This window comes from Trachypithecus francoisi, unplaced genomic scaffold, assembly GCF_009764315.1.
Source record: "Trachypithecus francoisi isolate TF-2019V2 unplaced genomic scaffold, Tfra_2.0 Lachesis_group0, whole genome shotgun sequence".
NCBI classification, from domain to species: domain Eukaryota; kingdom Metazoa; phylum Chordata; class Mammalia; order Primates; family Cercopithecidae; genus Trachypithecus; species Trachypithecus francoisi.
Genome location: NW_022681453.1, coordinates 193,037,615 through 193,056,813, shown reverse-complemented (window position 1 = coordinate 193,056,813; position 19,199 = coordinate 193,037,615). Strand labels below are relative to the sequence as shown.

Genomic DNA, 19,199 nt, shown 5'->3' with positions numbered 1-19,199 from the left:
CACAGACACGCTTTGCCTATAGACAAATGGGCAAAAGGAAACCCCAGCCTTCTCAAATGAAGGGCAAGTGGGCCTTAATTATGTGAAAAGGTGCTCAAGTTCATCATTAAACAGGGCAAGGAAAAGTTAAACCATGCTGAGATATCTTTCTTAGAAATGGCAAAAATTAGGAAGGACCAAGTGTGGGCAGAGAGGAAGCACAGGAATTCTCATAAATGGTAGGTGGCATTGTAGACCAATACAACCACTTTGGAGAGCAGTTTGATGTTCCCAAGTTAAACTGAACATGTGAGCAGCTGGGCGTGGTGGTTCACACCTGTAATCCCAGCACTTTGGGAGGCCAAGGCGGGTGGATCACCTGAGCTCAGGAGTTTTAAGACCAGCCTGGGCAACATGGTGAAACCCCGTCTCTACTAAAATACAAAAAATTAGCCGGGCGTGGTGGTGTCTGCCTGTAATCCCAGCTACTCGGGAGGCTGAGGCAGGAGAATTGCTTGAACCCGGGAGCCAGAGTTTGCAGTGAGCCGAGATGGCAACACTGCACCCCAGCCTGGGCGACAGAGCCCCCTCCCCCGCCAAAAAAGGAACAAGTGAGCACCCTGCCACCTATTGAACATGTTCAAAGATGTTCTCAGCCTTAGTCCCAAAAGGAAAAAAAAAACAAAAAATGGAGCATTTGAGAATGTTCTTAGCTTTATTGCTAAGTGAAGAAAGAAAAACAACACATACAAAAAAAAAAACCTGGGTGGAAAATTAGGGCCATATGGCATGAAAAGGAAGACCCAAGGGAAGTGTGGTCTATCTAGGGGTGTGGCTACTGCAGTGATCCAGCTGTCACTAAACTTCCCTGGCATCACAGTTACAGTGTGCCATTTATGGAAAAACTCTCCCCACTGCTCTTGGCTTTGACAGGAGGAATCGGGTTATATATGGTCTCTCAGTTTGAAGATATTTGTCATTAAAAACCAGAACATGGGCTCTGAGCTAGGGTCCTTTCCTGACCTATTCTGGTAAAGTCTTTATCCTCAGGATGCAAGGATACCACCCCCTTCCTTTGGAAAGTGTCGAATCACATGCAAAGCGCTAAGTCTTTCAGTTGCTTTGGAGTGCAGAACCATTTCAGGTAAGGGCAAATATTTTAAACGTTAGTATAGGAAATTAGAGGGTTCCATTAGTCTGTGTGTGCATGAGAAGTAAAATTGCACAAGAAGCAATTTATGGAAAAGTGCACTTGGGAACCATTGGGCAGATGAGTAGCATGGTGTGCATTTCACAGAAAATTCAGTGCCATGAGTATTACCTTTAAGCATCTTAGATATACTTATGGCTCTTTATACTTATGGCTAAGTCAGAAATACTACCCCCCGAATTCTATATGACCCTAGTTACACTATTGAACCTTTCTGTGCCTTTGTGCCTTCATCCTTGAATCAGGGATAACTTACTTACCTCCTAAGGTTATTGTAAGGATTAAATGCATGTAGTATAAATAAAGCGCTGAGAACAATGCATGGCGTAAACTGATAGGAACTATTATAGGCTTTTGTTGGCTGTTGATTGAAGGTGTTCGCTGTTTTGGAGATGTCCTTTGTTTTAATAGAGTAACTTCTTACTGTGGAAGTAGCATGATTGTGAGCAAAAGAATCAGATGGTGGTGGCTGCAGACTTTGCTGTTCCCTTCTTGACTGTTGGTTATAGCCAATGCAGGATAAGTTATAAAGTCAAGAGCAGAGCTGTTTTCACAATGGACACTGCTTTGTGATGTCTGTGAGCTTGAATGTGGGAATGACTATTTTAATTAATTCTCTATGTAAGGATTTTAAAGTATTGGCTATTCAGTAGCTTGAAAACGCTTTAATCTCAATGCTTTAAACTGAGAGTAGAAAATCAATAAAGCGAAAGAATGAAACCACGCAGTGTGTAGAATGAATGTCTTTTCACTACGTAGGGAAATCTGTAGTCCTAAGAAAAGAGGGAGTGAGAATTCTGGCCAAAGGATTGTGCCTCTGCACAAAGTGCAGGATCCCAGGGTTCAGAATGGGCGCGAACGCTCCCGTGTGTTGACCACGTTCCCACTGTTGCATTTTCAGACATGCTGAGGAGGACTCTGCTGTGCGCGGTGCTCGGGCTTCTGCGCGCCCAGCCCTTCACCTGTCCGCCGGCCTGCAAGTGTGTCTTCCGGGACGCCGCGCAGTGCTCGGGGGGCGACGTGGCGCGCATCGCCGCGCTGGGTCTGCCCACCAACCTCACGCACATCCTGCTCTTCGGAATGGGCCGCGGCGTCTTGCAGAACCACAGCTTCAGTGGCATGACCGTCCTGCAGCGCCTCATGCTCTCCGACAGCCACATTTCCGCCGTTGCCCCCGGTGCCTTCAATGACCTGGTAAAACTGAAAACCCTCAGGCTGTCGCGCAACAAAATCACTCATCTTCCAGGCGCGCTGCTGGATAAGACGGTGCTCCTGGAGCAGTTGTTTTTGGACCACAATGCGCTAAGGGGCATTGACCAAAACATGTTTCAGAAACTGGTTAACCTGCAGGAGCTCGCTCTGAACCAGAATCAGCTCGATTTCCTTCCTGCCAGTCTCTTCACGAAACTGGGGAACCTGAAGTTGTTGGATTTATCGGGAAACAACCTGACCCAGCTGCCCAGGGGATTGCTTGGAGCACAGGCTAAGCTTGAGAGACTTCTGCTCCACTCGAACCGGCTTGTGTCCCTGGATTCGGGGCTGTTGAACGGCCTGGGTGCCCTGACGGAACTGCAGCTCCACCGAAATCACATCCGTTCCATCACACCCGGGGCCTTCGACCGGCTCCCAAACCTGAGTTCTTTGACTCTCTCGAGAAACCACCTTGCGTTTCTCCCCTCTGCGCTCTTTCTTCATTCGCACAATTTGACTCTGTTGACTCTGTTCGAGAACCCGCTGGCAGAGCTCCCGGGGGTGCTCTTCGGGGAGATGGGGGGCCTGCAGGAGCTGTGGCTGAACAGCACCCAGCTGCGCACCCTGCCCGCCGCCGCCTTCCGAAACCTGAGCCGCCTGCGGTCCTTAGGGGTGACTCTGAGCCCGCGGCTGAGCGCGCTCCCGCAGGGCGCCTTCCAGGGCCTGGGCGAGCTCCGGGTGCTCTCCCTGCACTCCAACGGCCTGACCGCCCTCCCCGACGGCTTGCTGCGCGGCCTCGGCCGGCTGCGCCAGGTGTCCCTGCGCCGCAACAGGCTGCGCGCCCTGCCCCGCGCGCTCTTCCGCAATCTCAGCAGCCTGGAGAGCGTCCAGCTCGACCACAACCAGCTGGAGACCCTGCCTGGCGACGCGTTTGGGGCTCTGCCCCGGCTGAAGGAGGTCCTGTTGGGGCACAACCCCTGGCGCTGCGACTGTGGCCTGGGGCCCTTCCTGGGGTGGCTTCGGCAGCACGCAGGCCTCGCGGGCCTGGAAGAGCCCCCGCGGTGCGCAGGCCCTGGGAAGCTCGCCGGCCTGCCGCTCTGGGCCCTGCCGGGGGCTGACGCGGAGTGCCCGGGCCCCCGGGGCCCGCCTCCCCACCCCGCTGCGGACAGCTCCTCGGAAACCCCTGTCCATCCAGCCTTGGCTCCCAACAGCTCAGAACCCTGGATGTGGCCCCAGCCCGTGGCCACGGGCGAATATCAAGATCATAGCCCGTTCTGGGGGTTTTATTTTCTGCTTTTAGCTGTTCAGGCCTTGATCACCGTGATCATCGTGTTTGCTATGATTAAAATTGGCCAGCTCTTTCGAAAGTTAATCAGAGAGAGAGCTCTTGGTGAAGTCAATGGGAAAGTCTTCTAATTATTTAGAATGTGGCTCGGAGGGGAATCCAGACGGGCTGCTGCTGTCTTGCTCTCCGTCCCCTCCCCACTCTTCATTCTTCCTCTTCTCTCCCACTGCCACGCCTTCCTTTCCCTCCTCCTCCCCCTCCCCGCTCGGCGCTCTGCGTTCTCACGGGTCCGCAATCCCTCCTCTCTCTGTCTGCCCCCCCACCCCGCCCTCCTCGAAACTAAGCTTTACATTTGTAACCTGTGGCTGCCTGCCCTCCCCAGCTCCCTCCCTCTCGGGCGTGCGCTGACACTGCTGGGGGCGCCGGATTGTGTTGGGCCCATCCTTGCCCGGCTGTGCCTGGCTTGGCGTCTGGTGGAGAGAGGGGCCTCTTCGGTGTCTGCTGAGTAAGGGGACAACTCCAGGCCGGGGCCTGTCTCCTGCGCAGAGTAAGCCGGTAAATGTTTGTGAAATCAATGCGTGGATAAAGGAACACATGCCATCCAAGTAATGATGGCTTTTCCTGGAGGGAAAGGATAGGCTGTTGCTCTATCTACTTTTTTTTTTTTTTTTTTTTTTTGAGACAGAGTGTAGCTCTGTCGCCCAGGCTGGAGTGCAGTGGTCCGTCTCGGCTCACTGCAGCCTCCGCCTCCCAGGTTCAAGTGGTTCTCAGGCCTCAGCTTTCTGAGTAGCTGGGATTACAGGCGTGTGCCACCACACCCGGCTAATTTTTGTATTGTTTTAAGTAGAGACGCGGCTTCGTCCTATTGGCCTGGCTGACCTGGTCTGAACTCCTGGTCACAAGTGATCTGCCTGCCTTGGCCTCCCAAAGTGCTGGGATTGCAGGCGTGAGCCACCACACCTGGCCCTCTTTATCGACTTCTATTTGACAAGTAGGGCTCTTGTTTTTTCCCTTGCCCCGTTTTTCTCACTTGATGTCTCTTTGGCCTATGGGCTATTTGGGAGAGCACTGGACTGCATTCATGCATGAGCATTGTCAGGATAGGCGACTTCTGTGAGGCTGAGAGAGGAAGAAAACACAGCCTTCCCTCCAGGTGCCCAGAGCATGTCCAGCGCGTTTCCTGAGCCTCCTGGGAGTTTCCACTTGCTTTACATCCATGCAACATGTCATTTTGACACTGGATTGATTTTCATTTCCTGGAACTCTGCCACCTCATTTTACAAGCTTTTATGGAGCAGCTAACATGTGACTGGTATTCATAAAGGTAATGATAAGCTTGATTCTAGTTCAGCTGCTGTCACAGTCTCATTTGTTCCTCCAACTGAAAGCTGTAAAACCTTTGTTGCTTTAATTGGATGTCTGTGCTTGTGAGAGGCAGTGGTTAAAACAGGGGCTGGCAAGTTGACAGCTATGGGTTCAAATCCCAGCTCTACCACTTACTTACTGCATGGGACTTTGGGTAAGACACCTGCTTACATTCTCTAAGCCTTGGTTTCCTCAACCTTAAAAAGGGATAACACAGCACCTGCTCCGTAGAGTTTCTGTGATAATTAAAGGCAATAAAGCATATAATGACTGGGCCCAGTGGCCTGCAGACAATACATGTTAATGAATGCTAGCTATTATTACGAAAGGATGAGCAATTATTATTGGCATCATGATTTCTAAAGAAGAGCTTTGAGTCGGTTTTTTTCTCTGTGTATAAAGGTAAGTCCAAACTTTCTCATACTGGAGTTTACATTCAAATCGGTCTGTCTTCCCCTGCGGATGGCCTCGGCCCTGTGTGGCCAGGCTCTGTGCCCACCTTCCAGAGCAGGGGCTCCTCCAACACCACCCGGTGGATGTGGAGCAGGAAAGCTGGATCCTGACATTTGTTTCTGGGTTCTGCAGATGTGGGAGTTGGTTTCTGGGTTCTCCATTGGTCTGTTTGTCTAGTCCCATAGCATACTCACCATCTTCATTACTGGAGCTTTAATAATTTTTGGTATAGGGTCATCTCTCCACCTGATTTTTCTTCTGTTCTTGGCTCTTTGCAATTCTATGAATATTTCAGGGTCAGCATGTCAACTCCATCGAGAATTTTAATAGAAATTGCAGTAAATTAGCTGGGTGTGGTGTCTCACCCCTGTAATCCCAGCCCTTTGGGAGGCTGAGGCGGGTGGATCACGAGGTCAGGAGTTCGAGACCAGCCTGGCCAAGATGGTGAAATCCCATCTCTACTAAAAATAAAAAAATTAGCTGGGTGCAGTGACAGGTGCCTGTAATTCCAGCTACCCGGGACACTGAGGCAGGAGAATCACTTGAAACCAGGGGGCTGAGGTTGCAGTGAGCCGAGATCGTGCCACTGCACTCTAGCCTGGGAGATAGAGTGAGACTCCATCTCAAAAAAAAAAAAAAAAAAAAAAGAAAGAAAAAAAATTACAGTAAATTTAAAACAATTTAGGGGAAGAATTTGTATTTTTTACAATACCTAGTGTTCTTGCCAGTAAGCATGTTTCATCTTCCCATTTATTTATGTCATTTTAAATCTTTCAGTGATGTTTTAGAATGTTTTTTATAAAACATTCACGACAAGGACAGAAAACCAAACACTGCATGTTCTCACTCACAGTCGGGAGTTGAACAATGAGAACACTCAGACACAGGGCAGAGAACATCACGCATCGCAGCCTGTCGGGGGTGGGGGGATGGGGGAGGGATAGCATCAGGAGAAATACCTAATGTAAATGACCAGTTGATAGGTGTAGCACACCAACATGGCACATGTATACATATGTAACAAACCTGCACATTGTGCACGTGTACCCTAGAACTTAAAGTATGTGTGTGTATATATATATATAAAAGAAACCTTGCACTGATTTTGTTAGATTTATTCCTAGATATCCTTCCTCTTTTTGATTTGTCATTGCTATTGTAGATGGTATCTTTTTAAGAAGTTATATTTTCTAAAGAAAAAAATCAAAAAAATTGTGTTTTCTCATTTTTATTACCAGTATATAGGAATGTAATTTAATTTTACATAATTATCTTATGTCTAGCAATAAATCTGATAATTTGCTTCTTCCTATTAAAACCTTATACCCATTATTGATTTATTTTTCTATTTTAAAATATCTTCCTGCACTGGCTAAAACCTCCACTATAATGTTGAGCAGGACAGTGAGCATCCTTAGAACCGTCTTGGTTGCAAAGGGTAGGTCTCTAATGTTTTATCAATAAATGTGACATTTCTGGTCTGAGTTTGCTAAGTATATTTTAAAATTATCAGTAAAGTTAGATTTTATCCATTTTTATCTTAACTATTGAGATGCTCATATCGTTTTTCTCCTTCACTGTGTTAAAATGGTGAATAAATTTATAGATTTTTGAAAAGTAAATTCATTCTTGCGTTCCCGAAGTAAACTAAGCCGCACCGTGTGTATTTAAAATATATTGCTGAATTCAGCTTGCTGTTTTGTTTAGAACTTTTACTATCTGTTCATTAGTGAGATTTGCTTATACATTGAAAATAATATCCTTGACTGGTTTTGGTATCAGGTTATAGAGCCTCATAAAGTGGGTGGGGACATTCTCTCTGGAATAGTCCATAAAAACTGGGATCATCTTTTCCTTGAACGTGTTGTAGAATCCCCTGGAAAACCATCGTGGTCTGGTTTTATTGTATGTGTGTATTCGGTATTTATTGTTGCATAACCAATACCCCAGATCTTGGTGGTTTAAAACAATAACATATATTAGGTCACAGCTTCTGAGGGTCAAGAATTTGGGAGTAGTTGAGTGGCTGTGGCTCAGGGTCTGTCATGAGGTTGCCATCAAAATGTTGGCTGGGGCTATAATCATCGTGACTGTGGATGGAGGATTTGCTTCTGATATATCCCGCTCACACTGCTGGCAGTTCCCTGCTGGCTCACGGCAGGCAGCCTTGGGTCCTTGCCATACGGACCCCTTTAGGGAGGCTTGAGTGTCCTCATGACATGGCAGCTGGCTTCCCCCTTTTGTTCTTCAAAGAACTGTGGGTTTTGTGTTTTGTTTTTTTAATATAAGATCTAAAAGAGAAAAAATTAACATTGATCTCTATGTTGCTTGAGCTAGAAGGCATAAGAAAACGAACCGAACAACATATATCCATGAAATTTCTCCCAAATGTGTGGTAAAAAGATGAAATCTTTAGATAAGTTGTACACAGAAGCTAGATTTACTACTCTCTAAATAGTGAAGGGACCTGCTATATAAAACACAGAAATAAGTTAATGCTTTTGGTAAGAATATAACCTGAGCTTTGCTGAAGCTTCGTATTCCCTGAGGATGTCTAAAATGCCAGTCCAGGCCAGGCATAGTCGCTCACGCTTGTCATCCCAGAACTTTGGGAGGCCAAGGCGGGTGGATTGCTTGAGCCCAGGAGTTTGAGACCAGCCTGCTCAACATAGTGATATCCCCAGCTCTACAAAAAGTACAAAATTAGCTGGGCACAGTGGTGTGCTCCTGTAGTCCCAGCCACTTGGGAGGCTGAGGCAGGAGGATTGTTTGAGCCCGGGATGTTGAGGCTGCAGTGAGCCGTGATCGTGCCACTGTACTCCAACCTGGGTGGCAGAGTGAGACTCCATCTCTCCGTTAATTAAAAAATAAAATAAGATTTGATTTTAAATGTTTTTAGTTTAATTTACTGATATTATACATTTCTACTCATATGTTAGATTGAACTGTATTAAATTTTTGATGTTCAACCATTTTTGACCTAAAAAACAAGTTTCTTGGAAAGCTGAGGCAGGCGGATCACTCAGAAGTTCGAGACCATCCAGGTCAGCATGGTGAAACCCTGTCTCTACTAAAAATACAAAAAATTAGCTGGGCGTGATGGTGCACACCTGTAGTCCCAGCTACTCAGGAGGCTGAGGCAGGAGAATTGCTTGAACCCAGGACATGGAGGTTGCAGTGAGCCGGATTGCACCACTGCACTCCAGCCTGGGTGACAGAGCAAGACTCTGTCTCAAAAAACAACAAAAAACAAGTTTTGTGTGATTTAACTTAAAAGTTCTGGCACTATATGTAGTTCTTCCAGTGATTACATTTGTAACTTTAAAGTTCACCTTTTTCTCGTTCCAGCAACTGCAGACAGTCTCCATGAGTGCCTTGCTCTATGCGCTGACACCTATGTTCCTATTTGTCCTATGCTTGTCTATCTCTTCCACCTCCCAGCTTCAGTCAAGACTGATCACTTTTGTATTCTCTTATAGCTAAAATTTTGGTGATTGTTGAAAAACTTGAAAATGAATAAAAATGACTTCATATGTTTTCTTTGTAAATATTATTTACTATAGTGCCAAATAGTCCACTGTCATTACGCTTCCTTTCTAGCACTTCCTTCATTTTTCTAGCATTTCTAGAAATTACTCTGGCCGCCTACCCGGCGGTTTCCTAGAACTGATTTTCAGCTTTCCTTAGTTGCTTCCCCAATTTCCCAAATTCCATGTCTTCTTTCTCATCTACTCCCTCATTTTACAACTACTTAGGAAAAGGGATCCAAAGGATATCCCCTTTCCTGAGTCCTTGCCAGCGCAAATTTCTATATTCTTTATTCTCTCATGCTTGATGGCTAGTTTAGCTGGTAAAAGAATTCTACATTCAAATGATCATCTTGCACCAAAGGTGCTGGTGGGAATTTGTTGGCATTAGTAACAGGGGACCTCTCTTTTTCTTGGCAGACATCCTTAGGATCTTCTCTATGTCCTCTGTTCTGATTTTTATTTGATGTTTGCCATACATTGCTCTTTATTTCATTCACACAAAGGGGTATTTGCAGGGTCGTCTGGAGACTCACGTCTTTTAAGTTTTGTGAGATTCTGTTATACTTTTTTTGGATAATTCCTTTGTCCTCTCCTTTCATCTTTTTTTTGCTTTTTCTTTTCTTCAGCTTTTTAGTCTCTTTTTTCTACCTTCTTTTACTACCTCTTGAGAGACTCCTCAACTCCTTCCAACACTTACGTAAAAATGTTAATTTCTGCAATTGTATTTTTAATTTCTGCAATCACTGTTAATTTTTTAAATAGACTCTTATTCTTGTCTTATGGATGCAGTTTTTGTTTTTGTTTTAGAATACTAGAGTTTAAGATTTTTGAGTTTGCAAAGTTCCCCTTTACTTTCTAAACTACATCTTTTTTCTCTGGTATTTCATTTTGTTGTTGTTGTTTGCTTGCTTGCTTCTCTTAAACCCTTGGTTGTTGGTTCATATTTTTAAAGTAAGGCAATAAAAATAACTGACTTTGGGATCATTGTGCACACTGGCAGGGGTTATCAACTTCATTTTAGGGTATGGGGGAGCAAGCTGAGTGTTACACTGGGAACCTCTACAAGCCAGGATGTTTGTGGAGGGTTATTTCTCTAGGATCTTGTAATTTCTTTAATTAACTTTGTGTTTGTTTGTTTTCCTAAGGATGGGAGCAGACATAACTATTCCTTATACTATAAATAGCTTTTAAGTAACTCCCTGGCTTTTATTCCCACAGATCACGCGTTTTCTACATCGTACCCGGTATAATCCATCTTCACGCCTCTCTGGGATTCCGCTGAGCAGACGAGATCTCTCTGCTCGCACTGGCTGTGGCTTTCTCTTCCCCATCTATCATACCTTAACTGCTCTGTTCCGTAAACTTGCTGAACTCTCCAGTCCATTGTGGATCCTCTCCCTTTCCCTGCGACATTGTAGGCTAATACCATTTCCATTTCTTTTACTGCCATCTAAGTGAGGTCTTTGGAGGGAGAAGAGCTAACTGGGTTTCATCAGTTTGTTTGTTTTTAACTGAAAGTCCAACTATTTCTGTTCTCTGAGTTTCCAGCTCTAGAAGTTTCCTTGACTTCTCCTAGGCAGAGTTGGGTCCTCATTGCCCTGGATTCCTCATCACTCTGTCTCCTCCGTCTCCCCCACTGCATGTTGTAATTGACTTCACTTTCTGAGAACATCGCAAAAGTTGGTCTTTGAATCTCTGGTGACATCGGAAGTGACTGAGTCTGTTTTGGGAGAAGTCAATCTGGCCTTCCCAGCTTTTAAACAATCACCATCACTATAGGGCATGCCAAAGGCAGGCGGATGGCAGGACTCACTGCCCAGTAGCTGTGCACACCCTTATTAGACAGCTGGAATGTTACAGGATGATTCCATCAACATCGTAAAGAGACAAACATTCATTGAGTTCAGTGGGTGGGTCCAGAGTACTGGAGGCTGAGAGGCCTAGAGGAAGAAAACAATGAGTAGCACTTGCCGGTGACACCTGCCCGCCTTCCACCTCTCTGTCAATGCTTCCAGGTGCTCCCTGACTTTGATGACCCCAGCATAGATCTTTCCAAGTCCAATCTCTGGGGTCGGGGAGGCTCTGTTTCAGCTGCTGCCATACTCAATGAAACCTTTATTTTTATTAGATTATTTTTTTGAGATGGAGTCTCATTCTATCGCCAGGCTAGAGTGCAGTGGCGCAATCTCCCTTCACTGTAACCTCCACCTCCCAGGTTCAAGCGATTCTCTTGCCTCAGCCTCCGGAGTAGCTGGGACTACAGGCGCCCGCCACCACACCTGGCTAATTTTTGTATTTTTAGTGGAGACGGGGTTTTGCCATGATGGCCACGATGGTCTCTATCTCTTGACCTTGTGATCTGCCTGCCTCGGCCTCCCAAAGTGCTGGGATTACAGGCGTGAACCACCACATCCAGCCTATTTTTACTTTTATTATTTTATTTTATTTTATTTTATTTTAGACAGGGTCCCACTCTGTTGCCCAGGCTGGAGTGCAGTGACGCCATCTTGGCTCACTGCAACCTCCGCCTCTTGGCTTCAGGTGGTTCTTATACCTCAACCTCCCGAGTAGCTGGGACTACAGGTATGTGCCACCACGCCTGGCTAATTTTGTATTTTTAGTAGAGATGGGATTTTGCTATGTTGGCCAGGCTGGTCTCGAACTCCTGGCCTCAAGTGATCTGCCCGGCTCGGTCTCTCAAAGTGCTGGGATTATAGATGTGAGCCACCAGAGCCAGCTGTTTTTATTTTTCGAGACAAGGCTCTACTACCCAGGCTGGAGTGCAGTGGCGTGATCACATCTCACTACAGCCTCAACCTCCTGGGCTCAAGCACTTTCCCACCTGAGGCTCCGGAGTAGCTAGGAATACAGGCGTGTACCACTACATGCAGCTATATTTTTATTTTTTGTAGAAATGGGGTCTCCCCATATTGCTCAGGCTGGTCTCAAACTTCTGGGCTCAAGAAATCTGCCCACCTTGGCCTCCCAAAGTGCCAGGATTACAGGTGTGAGCCACCACACCCAGCCATGAACCTTTGTTAAACATCTAGCACATACCTAGCATCATGAAGTCAGTTTTCTTAACCCTTCCACCCCCGGGGGAGGCAGGCATTATTATTTCACTTTACAGATGACAACACTGAGGTCCACGAAGGGGCAGTGACACATCTGAGGTTATGACTGGCAGAGCTGTCACATGAGCTCATCTTCTGCCTTCTGGCCTAGAGCTCCTCACCCCTGCCCGCACTGCCCACTGTCAGCTGCCCAACCCAGGTTCTGCTAGTCAGGGGGATGCAAGTGCCAGGAGGACACTAATGTTCGCGGTCATAGACCATCACGACCTCACAGGAGTTCTAGTCCTTTAAGCCTAGTGAGGGCTCCCTGAGAGTTAAGCATTATTTTTGGAGGTCTTGGATGATGAGATGGAGAAAAGCAGTGAGAACAGAAAGGAATATGGGAGAAAAATGGGTGGAGAGAGAAATAGATGGGACAGAACGAAGTGAGAGAAAGGAGATAAAAAGGCAGGTGCAAGCCATGACTCTCAGTCACTGCAGGCCCAGCCCGGACCCAACAGGGGCCATCCAGAGCCCACAGGAGGCATCCTTGTATGCTGGGAACTGCAGAATTGGTCTCAGCTCTGCCACTGACTCAGTTTCCCCATTCACACCAGGGTGTTCTGAGGGCCAAAGAAGGCAATAAATGTAAAAGTTCATTGTAAACTGGAGGTGCGTCTGAGCAGGGAGGCTTTCCTGGCACTGGTCCACCAGGAAGGCAGGGGTCTGTCCCATTGCTACACCCCGGAGCAGAACCCAGAACACTCCTGCCCAGCACAAAGGACACCCCGGAATGAGGAGGCTAACAGAGATGCAGAGAGGTAGCAGGGGTGCGGGAGGCCTTCCAGGCGAGCTCCCCTCACAGGCCCCACAGCCCAGAGCTCCTACCCTCTCTACCTGACCTCCACGGCAGGGCCCATCTGAGGCTGGCCAGCACCCCAGCTTGCTCTCAGGAAGAAGGCAGAGGGTTGGGCCTTCTCCTCAGCTCTAAGCCCCTAGCAGTTTATGTTTCCAGTGACATCACAAGAGAAATGGAAAATGTCAGTGTTTCTAAGGCTTTTGTCGCTTCAAGCTCATGTTCAGATTCATTCGCAGTTCAGATTATTTTTAGTTGATTTGTAGCGAAGGAGTAGAGGAGATGGTGTCAGTGAAATTCCGCAGGCCACCCAGCTTTGAGAATGGTATTGCTCTGCTAAGTCATTGACCTGGCCACCTGCCCAGGCGCCTTTAAGAAGAACACAGTCTATCCAAGGATGAGCCTCTGAGAACCTCTTGGATATAGCAGACCCCCTGCACACCATGATCCTCCCACTGCACGGTACTTGACCATGGTCCAGCTAAAGTCGCTCCTGGGCACTGTGAGGTTTACTAACATTTCCACTGATTATGAAAACATCAGGGCTCCATTGAAGGAAGATCCTCAGTTCAGAGCTGTCAACAGGACTGAATAGAGAAGATGGATTTCGAGAAAAGTCGTGAGCCTCTCAGCACTAGAGGCAATCAGGCAGATGCTGGCTCTTTGTGGAAAAGTAAACAAAGAAAAGCAAACAATAAAAAAAAACAAAAACAAAAACGCAAGCCCTGTTTTCTTGTCTTGATGCTTTGGGCAAGTGTATTCTTCTTTATCAATCTCCTTTTCCTTTTTGTTTCTGCAGAAACCTCCTGCAAAGACTTTAAAGGATCCTTTCAAATGTGGTCATTCCCACAGGCAGAGTTAGCTGTTCCCTGGGGGAGCAGAATAATGGCCCCCAAAATGTCCCCTTTCGAATCTCAGAGAACCTGTGAATATGTTACCTCAGATGGCGAAAGAGGCTGTGTTAGGAGTGATTAGGTTAAGGATCTTGAGACAGAAGCTGATCCTAGATGATCCCTCAGGTCCTCGTAAGGGACAGAAGGAGGCGGGAGGGTAGAGTCGGATTTGAAGATGGGACGCTGCTGGCTGTGAGGAAAGAAAAAGAGGCCTGTAAGCTAAGGAGTGTGCAGATTCCAGAAGCTGGAAAAGGCAAGGAAAGTGTTCACCCTGAGAGCCGCCGGCAGGAATGCAGCCCTGCTGACACCTCGACGTTAGCCTGGTGACGTCTGTTTCGGGTTTGTGATCCCTCATTTCAGCCACAATAGGAAATGAACCTTGGAGATTTGGTGTCTCCATCACAGCTTCTAGCACATTCCACTGTAATTCTCTATGCGCTGATTTCCTAACTGGGCTCCTTGGGGTAAGAGCTGTGTATTAATTAGTCTTTCTCCCATGGTGCTGGCACAGAACTGGGCATGTAGGAGGTGCTCGGGTGAACTCTCTCCCAGCGGGGCCAACATGTCATGCATGAGCCGGCACCCAGACAACAACCTGGCCCACAGCCCCGTCAACACCTGCTGTGGTACTGCGGGGCTTCCCCCTTTTGACCCCACTACTCTTCAGAGAGCTCAGTATTCATCTTTCTTATTATACAGGTTTTCGAAAATCAGGATTTGTCACACATATTTAATTATTATGAGCCACAGGTGTTCATAATTTTTTGTCTCTGAGCAAGCATAGCTTTCCTGTCTGGATCCTTGAAGCTTGGGCCAGGGAGTCGAGACATGGGCTAACAGGAAGGAGAAGGGGCATGCAGAGAAGCCACCTTCTTAGGTCCCTAGAGCAGGAAGATTTAAAACACTGCCTTGGCCAGGTGCAGTGGCTCATGCCTGTCATCCCAGCACTTTGGGAGGCCCAGGTGGGCAGATCACCTGAGGTCAGGAGTTTGAGACCAGCCTGGCCAACATGGTGAAACCTCATCTCTACTAAAAATACAAAAATTAGCCGGGTATGGTGGCGCACGCCTGTGGTCCCAGCTGCTCAGGAGGATGAGGCAGGAGAATCGCTCGAATCCAGGAGGCGGGGGTTGCAGTGAGCCAAGATCACGCTACTGTACTCCAGCCTGAGCAACAGAGTGAGACTTCATCTCAAAAAAAAAAAAAAAATGATAATAAAATAAAATACTGCCTTCAACTCAAATGTTCTGTTCAATCCTGGGAGCCACCATTAAGCAAGCGGAGAGAGTTAAGTAGAAAATAACTAGGGTACAGGGCAGAAAGACAGGTGCTGGGGCGAAGAACTAGAAGCCAGCCACATGGAAACTGGATACAATACCCAGGGGTGTCCAGGCTGAAAAAGAGAAGATTCAGGGTTGCTGGTTACAGTGTAGAACCAGTGAAAGGGGTGACACAAGGATGAGGGAGGAGACTTGTCCTATGTGGCTTCAAAGGACAAAATGAGGACAAATTGGTAGGAAATACAGGGGGTTAGACTTTGTCTGTGTCCAAGGAAGACCTTGGTCAGCACCCTCCAGGGTGGGAGTGGCCACCACGTATGCCATGTGCTCCCACCGGGGGAGGAGCTCAGGCTGAGACCGAGCAACCACAGCCAGAAGGAGTTCCAGCTTTTGATGGAGACAGGCATGAGGCTGGAAAATGCTCCTTCTACCTCACACGGTCTGCGGTCGGTCACCCCTGCCCTGGATTGCGCTGGGTGGGTGTGGGTGTGACCTGCTGCCCAGGCATGGGTCACATTGGCCATGGCCTTGTGGAGCTGAGCTGCGCTGGGAGGAAGAACCATGTGCAGGCATTCAGTTGATTGGGTGCTTAACACCCTGGGGTCAGTCCGAGTCCTCAAACAAACGTGTAATACCAGTCATCCTAGCAGCAGGCTTCTTGCAGCTTGTTCTTCCAGGGGAGGAGCCTCTCCCCGGCCCACAGGTGCTTCTTCGGGGTTTATTTTCCCAGCTGTCTTTGGAAAAGCTCGGTTATAGTTTCACTAATAGTCCTTACAGGAGGGCTGGTCCCTGCCCACCTGACGGGTCCCAAGTGTGTGCCTGGTCCACCCCTTCCTTCCTCTTCCTCTGGACACCCACACCTCCCCCTTCCCGGGGCATCCCCTCCAGGCCTTCTGGCCTCTCCCTCCTTCCTGCCCTTCCTTTATTGCAACTTGATGCTCCGGCGTCCGTTCCTTCCCTGAGAGGTGGCCCATTGGAGGGCCCTGCGAGGTGACTCTCCTCTGAGAGTTTGCTGTGCCGGGTCACCTCTGCAGTGGAGAAGGAGGGACCTCACAGGTCACACTGGCCGTATTCAGGCTTCAGATACAGGATTAGGGAAGATGGAAAAGTGGGAAGGCATTTCAAGATGAACATCCTGTCATGTTTGAAAGCGGGGTTCAGATCATCCCTCTGCTACTGACCAGCTGTGTGACTTTGAGGGAGTCCTTTCCCCTCTTGGGCCTTAAAGTCCCCATCTAAAATGAGGGTCTGGACCAGAGGGCCCTTCCGACTCTGATGCTCCGATACCCAGAGTCGTGTCTCTCCCTACTCCTCACTTTCCTTCCCTGTCCAGTCTGCCTCCATCCTTTCAAAGACACACCTCATTTGTCACCTGTCCCTTTGCCCTCCCCCAGGCTGCACCTGAATGGCTGGCCCTGCTAATCTCCCTTCTAACACTCAAGCAGCTGTGGAAAGGGCCCTTTGCTGGAGCGGGTGGAAGAGGGTGCAAGTGTCCGCTCCAGCATCCCTGTCACCCTGAGCGTCCCCACTGCCTTCACCACATTTTGCAGAAACGCACCTTGGCTGGTTGTTCTCATGGCTCCGTTGGAGGAGCTCTGACCTCAGGTACAATAGCACCTGCTGACCTAATGTGTAACCCTAAATGCTACAGGGAGAGACCAAGTCCTGAGATAGCCTGCCTCGCAGTGCCTTATGGATGCCCAGCGGACCTTCGTCACGCAGAGCTTTACAAGTCACAAAGCACTTTCTCACTCTGATTGTTCCGAAAGCGCCTAATCCCGGCCATCCACAGGGGCAAGAGTAGGGTTGCAATAACCCAGGGACCTCCCATTGTTGTGCTAGGAAAAGTGAGATTCTGTGAGGAGGTGCCAGAGAATGTGCCTTCCCAGTGCGGGCAAGAACGTGGCGCCCACGAAGCTGGGGAGACAGGATGAATGAGGACCCCCCCAGTTGCATCTCATAGCTTGACCCCAGCCAAGTTCTCTCTAAAGTCAGTTCCCTCAACTGCAAAGCAAAAAGGTTCATTTCCAGGCCATTGACATCCATGTGTCCCCTACTACCACTCCGTGAACTCAAGAACCTTCCCTGCTTCCCTGGGGCCCCTGGACCACTCGTTCGAGTTGCCCTGAGGCTGTGGCAGCAGGGAGACCAGAGCCATCTGGGCAGCTCAGAGACTGGGTGTGAGGGCCAATGAAGCAACAGATGTCCCTGCCTCGATTGCTCCCCAGACCTCCCTTAACGAGGAGGGGCCTGCGGGAGAAGTGGGGCTCATCACAGGAAACCAGGCCACACAGCTTCCCAAGGGTGTCCTCCTCATCAACACAGGCCAGCACTTTGGACTCAGTTTACAGATTGCGTTATAAGAAGTCACTTAAGGCCGGGCGCGGTGGCTCAAGCCTGTAATCCCAGCACTTTGGGAGGCCGAGATGGGCGGATCACGAGGTCAGGAGATCGAGACCTTCCTGGCTAACACGGTGAAACCCCGTCTCTACTAAAAATACAAAAACTAGCCGGGCGAGGTGGCGGCGCCTGTAGTCCCAGCTACTCGGGAGGCTGAGGCAGGAGAATGGCGTAAACCCGGGAGGCGGAGCTTGCAGTGAGCTGAGATCCGGCCACTGCACTCCAGTCCGGGCGACAGAGCGAGACTCCGTCTCAAAAAAAAAAAAAAAAAAAAGAAGTCACTTAAATACCCAGCTGGAACCCGTCTGTCTCTTCCTTTCTTCCTGAGGAATTCCTGATTTTGCGCAGATTAACCAAGTGTTTCCTTTGTCGGGCGTTTAAAGACTCTCTCTTTTTAGGCAGCGTGATATCATAAGAGGAGGTCAGCTTCAGTGTGGTGAGTCTGTATTTTCTGGAGAGGGGAAGCCCTGCCCCTCAACGCTTGGCCAAAAGGGCAGGGTCGGACTCAAACGGCCACCTGACGTTTAAAAGCTCAGGTGAGACGAATACTATTCAGGGAGAGATCCTGGAAAGAGACATGCAGCTCGTCCACTCCTCCTGACGGCCTAAAATACGTCCTCCACCAAGCTGGATGTGAGGGGCTGGGGTCACATGGTGGATAAAATCTGAGACGACCTCGTGGAGCTCACGGCTCGGTTGTTAGGATGCCTGTCGCTGGGGACGTTTGGACCAAGTGACAAAGCGTCCACTGTGCAAGGACCCTGAGGAGAAATGCTCCTCCGGCCCCATCCCAGGGTTACCCCACCCCTCTCCCACCCCTCGCCCCTGCATCTGGCCATGTAAATGTTTGGTATCTCCTTTTCCCCACTGCCTGCTGGAAAGCTTAGAGGCCAAGGTGTGGCCCACTTTGGTGAGCTCCCCTCCCCGTGCCTCCATCTCTGGCTGTCTCACCTCTGTTTCTCCTGCAGGCTCAACCTCTTCTCCCAGCCTTTAAACACTGAGAGCCCAAAACCTCTGCCCCACCCTCCTTCTGAATCTCTGCTAGTCTGGGCAGTTTCCCCTGGCCATTGCTTCAGTTGCCTTCTGGATCAGCATCCTGATTGGCTGCGAGGAACAGACTCGCCGCAGACGCTGGCCTAGCCTAGTTGGGGATGGCTGTGCTCGTGTACCTGCCCACGAGCAAGGCAGACCGTCCAGGGTGCTGTAGCGCCTCCACGGCGTCTACCATCTGTGGCCTGTGACATTTGTCCCCACAGCTGCAGCTCCTCCCACCTCTGCATTCCAGGCAGGGAGAAGAGTCGGACAAAACTGCATGCCAGCCAACTCTATCCCTTTAAAAAAATAATAAGTGGATATTTTTATTGCCTAGCATCCATACAGACAAGTGCATAAATCATGTGTGCTGCTGGCTGCAGGATCACAAAATGAATTTTGAGCTGTTTGCTTTTAGCCTCTTTCCTGGCTCCCTTTTAGTCTCTCACTTTTGCCTTTCTTCCTTCTTTGCTTCCTACTTTTATATTTTATTTATTTATTTATCTATTTTTGAGACAGAGTCTTGTTGTGTCGCCCGGGCTGGAGCGCAGTGGCGGATCTGGAGTGCAATGGCGTGATCTTGGCTCACTGCAACTTCCACCTCCCGGGTTCAAGCGATTCTCCTGCCTCAGCCTCTGGAGTAGCTGGAACTACAGGTGCATGCCACCGTAT

At 48.7% G+C, this 19,199-nt stretch overlaps 1 protein-coding gene across 4 annotated transcripts; it reads left to right on the top strand.

Moving 5' to 3' along the window:
* Positions 1 to 811: 811 nt before the first annotated feature.
* GP5 (glycoprotein V platelet) lies at positions 812 to 13,639 on the top strand. 4 transcript variants are annotated; one of them, XM_033213077.1, is made up of 2 exons: positions 812 to 1,123; positions 2,091 to 5,912. In XM_033213077.1, the coding sequence occupies exon 2, from the start codon at positions 2,093 to 2,095 to the stop codon at positions 3,794 to 3,796; it is 1,704 nt and encodes a 567-aa protein (XP_033068968.1). In that variant the 5' UTR covers positions 812 to 1,123; positions 2,091 to 2,092; the 3' UTR covers positions 3,797 to 5,912. The 4 variants fall into 4 exon arrangements, 1 of the variants encoding a protein (XP_033068968.1); XR_004437443.1 differs by lacking the exon at positions 812 to 1,123 and adding an exon at positions 13,178 to 13,639 and having other exon boundaries at positions 1,618 to 4,989; XR_004437444.1 differs by lacking the exon at positions 812 to 1,123 and adding an exon at positions 12,684 to 13,143 and having other exon boundaries at positions 1,618 to 4,989.
* Positions 13,640 to 19,199: the final 5,560 nt, after the last annotated feature.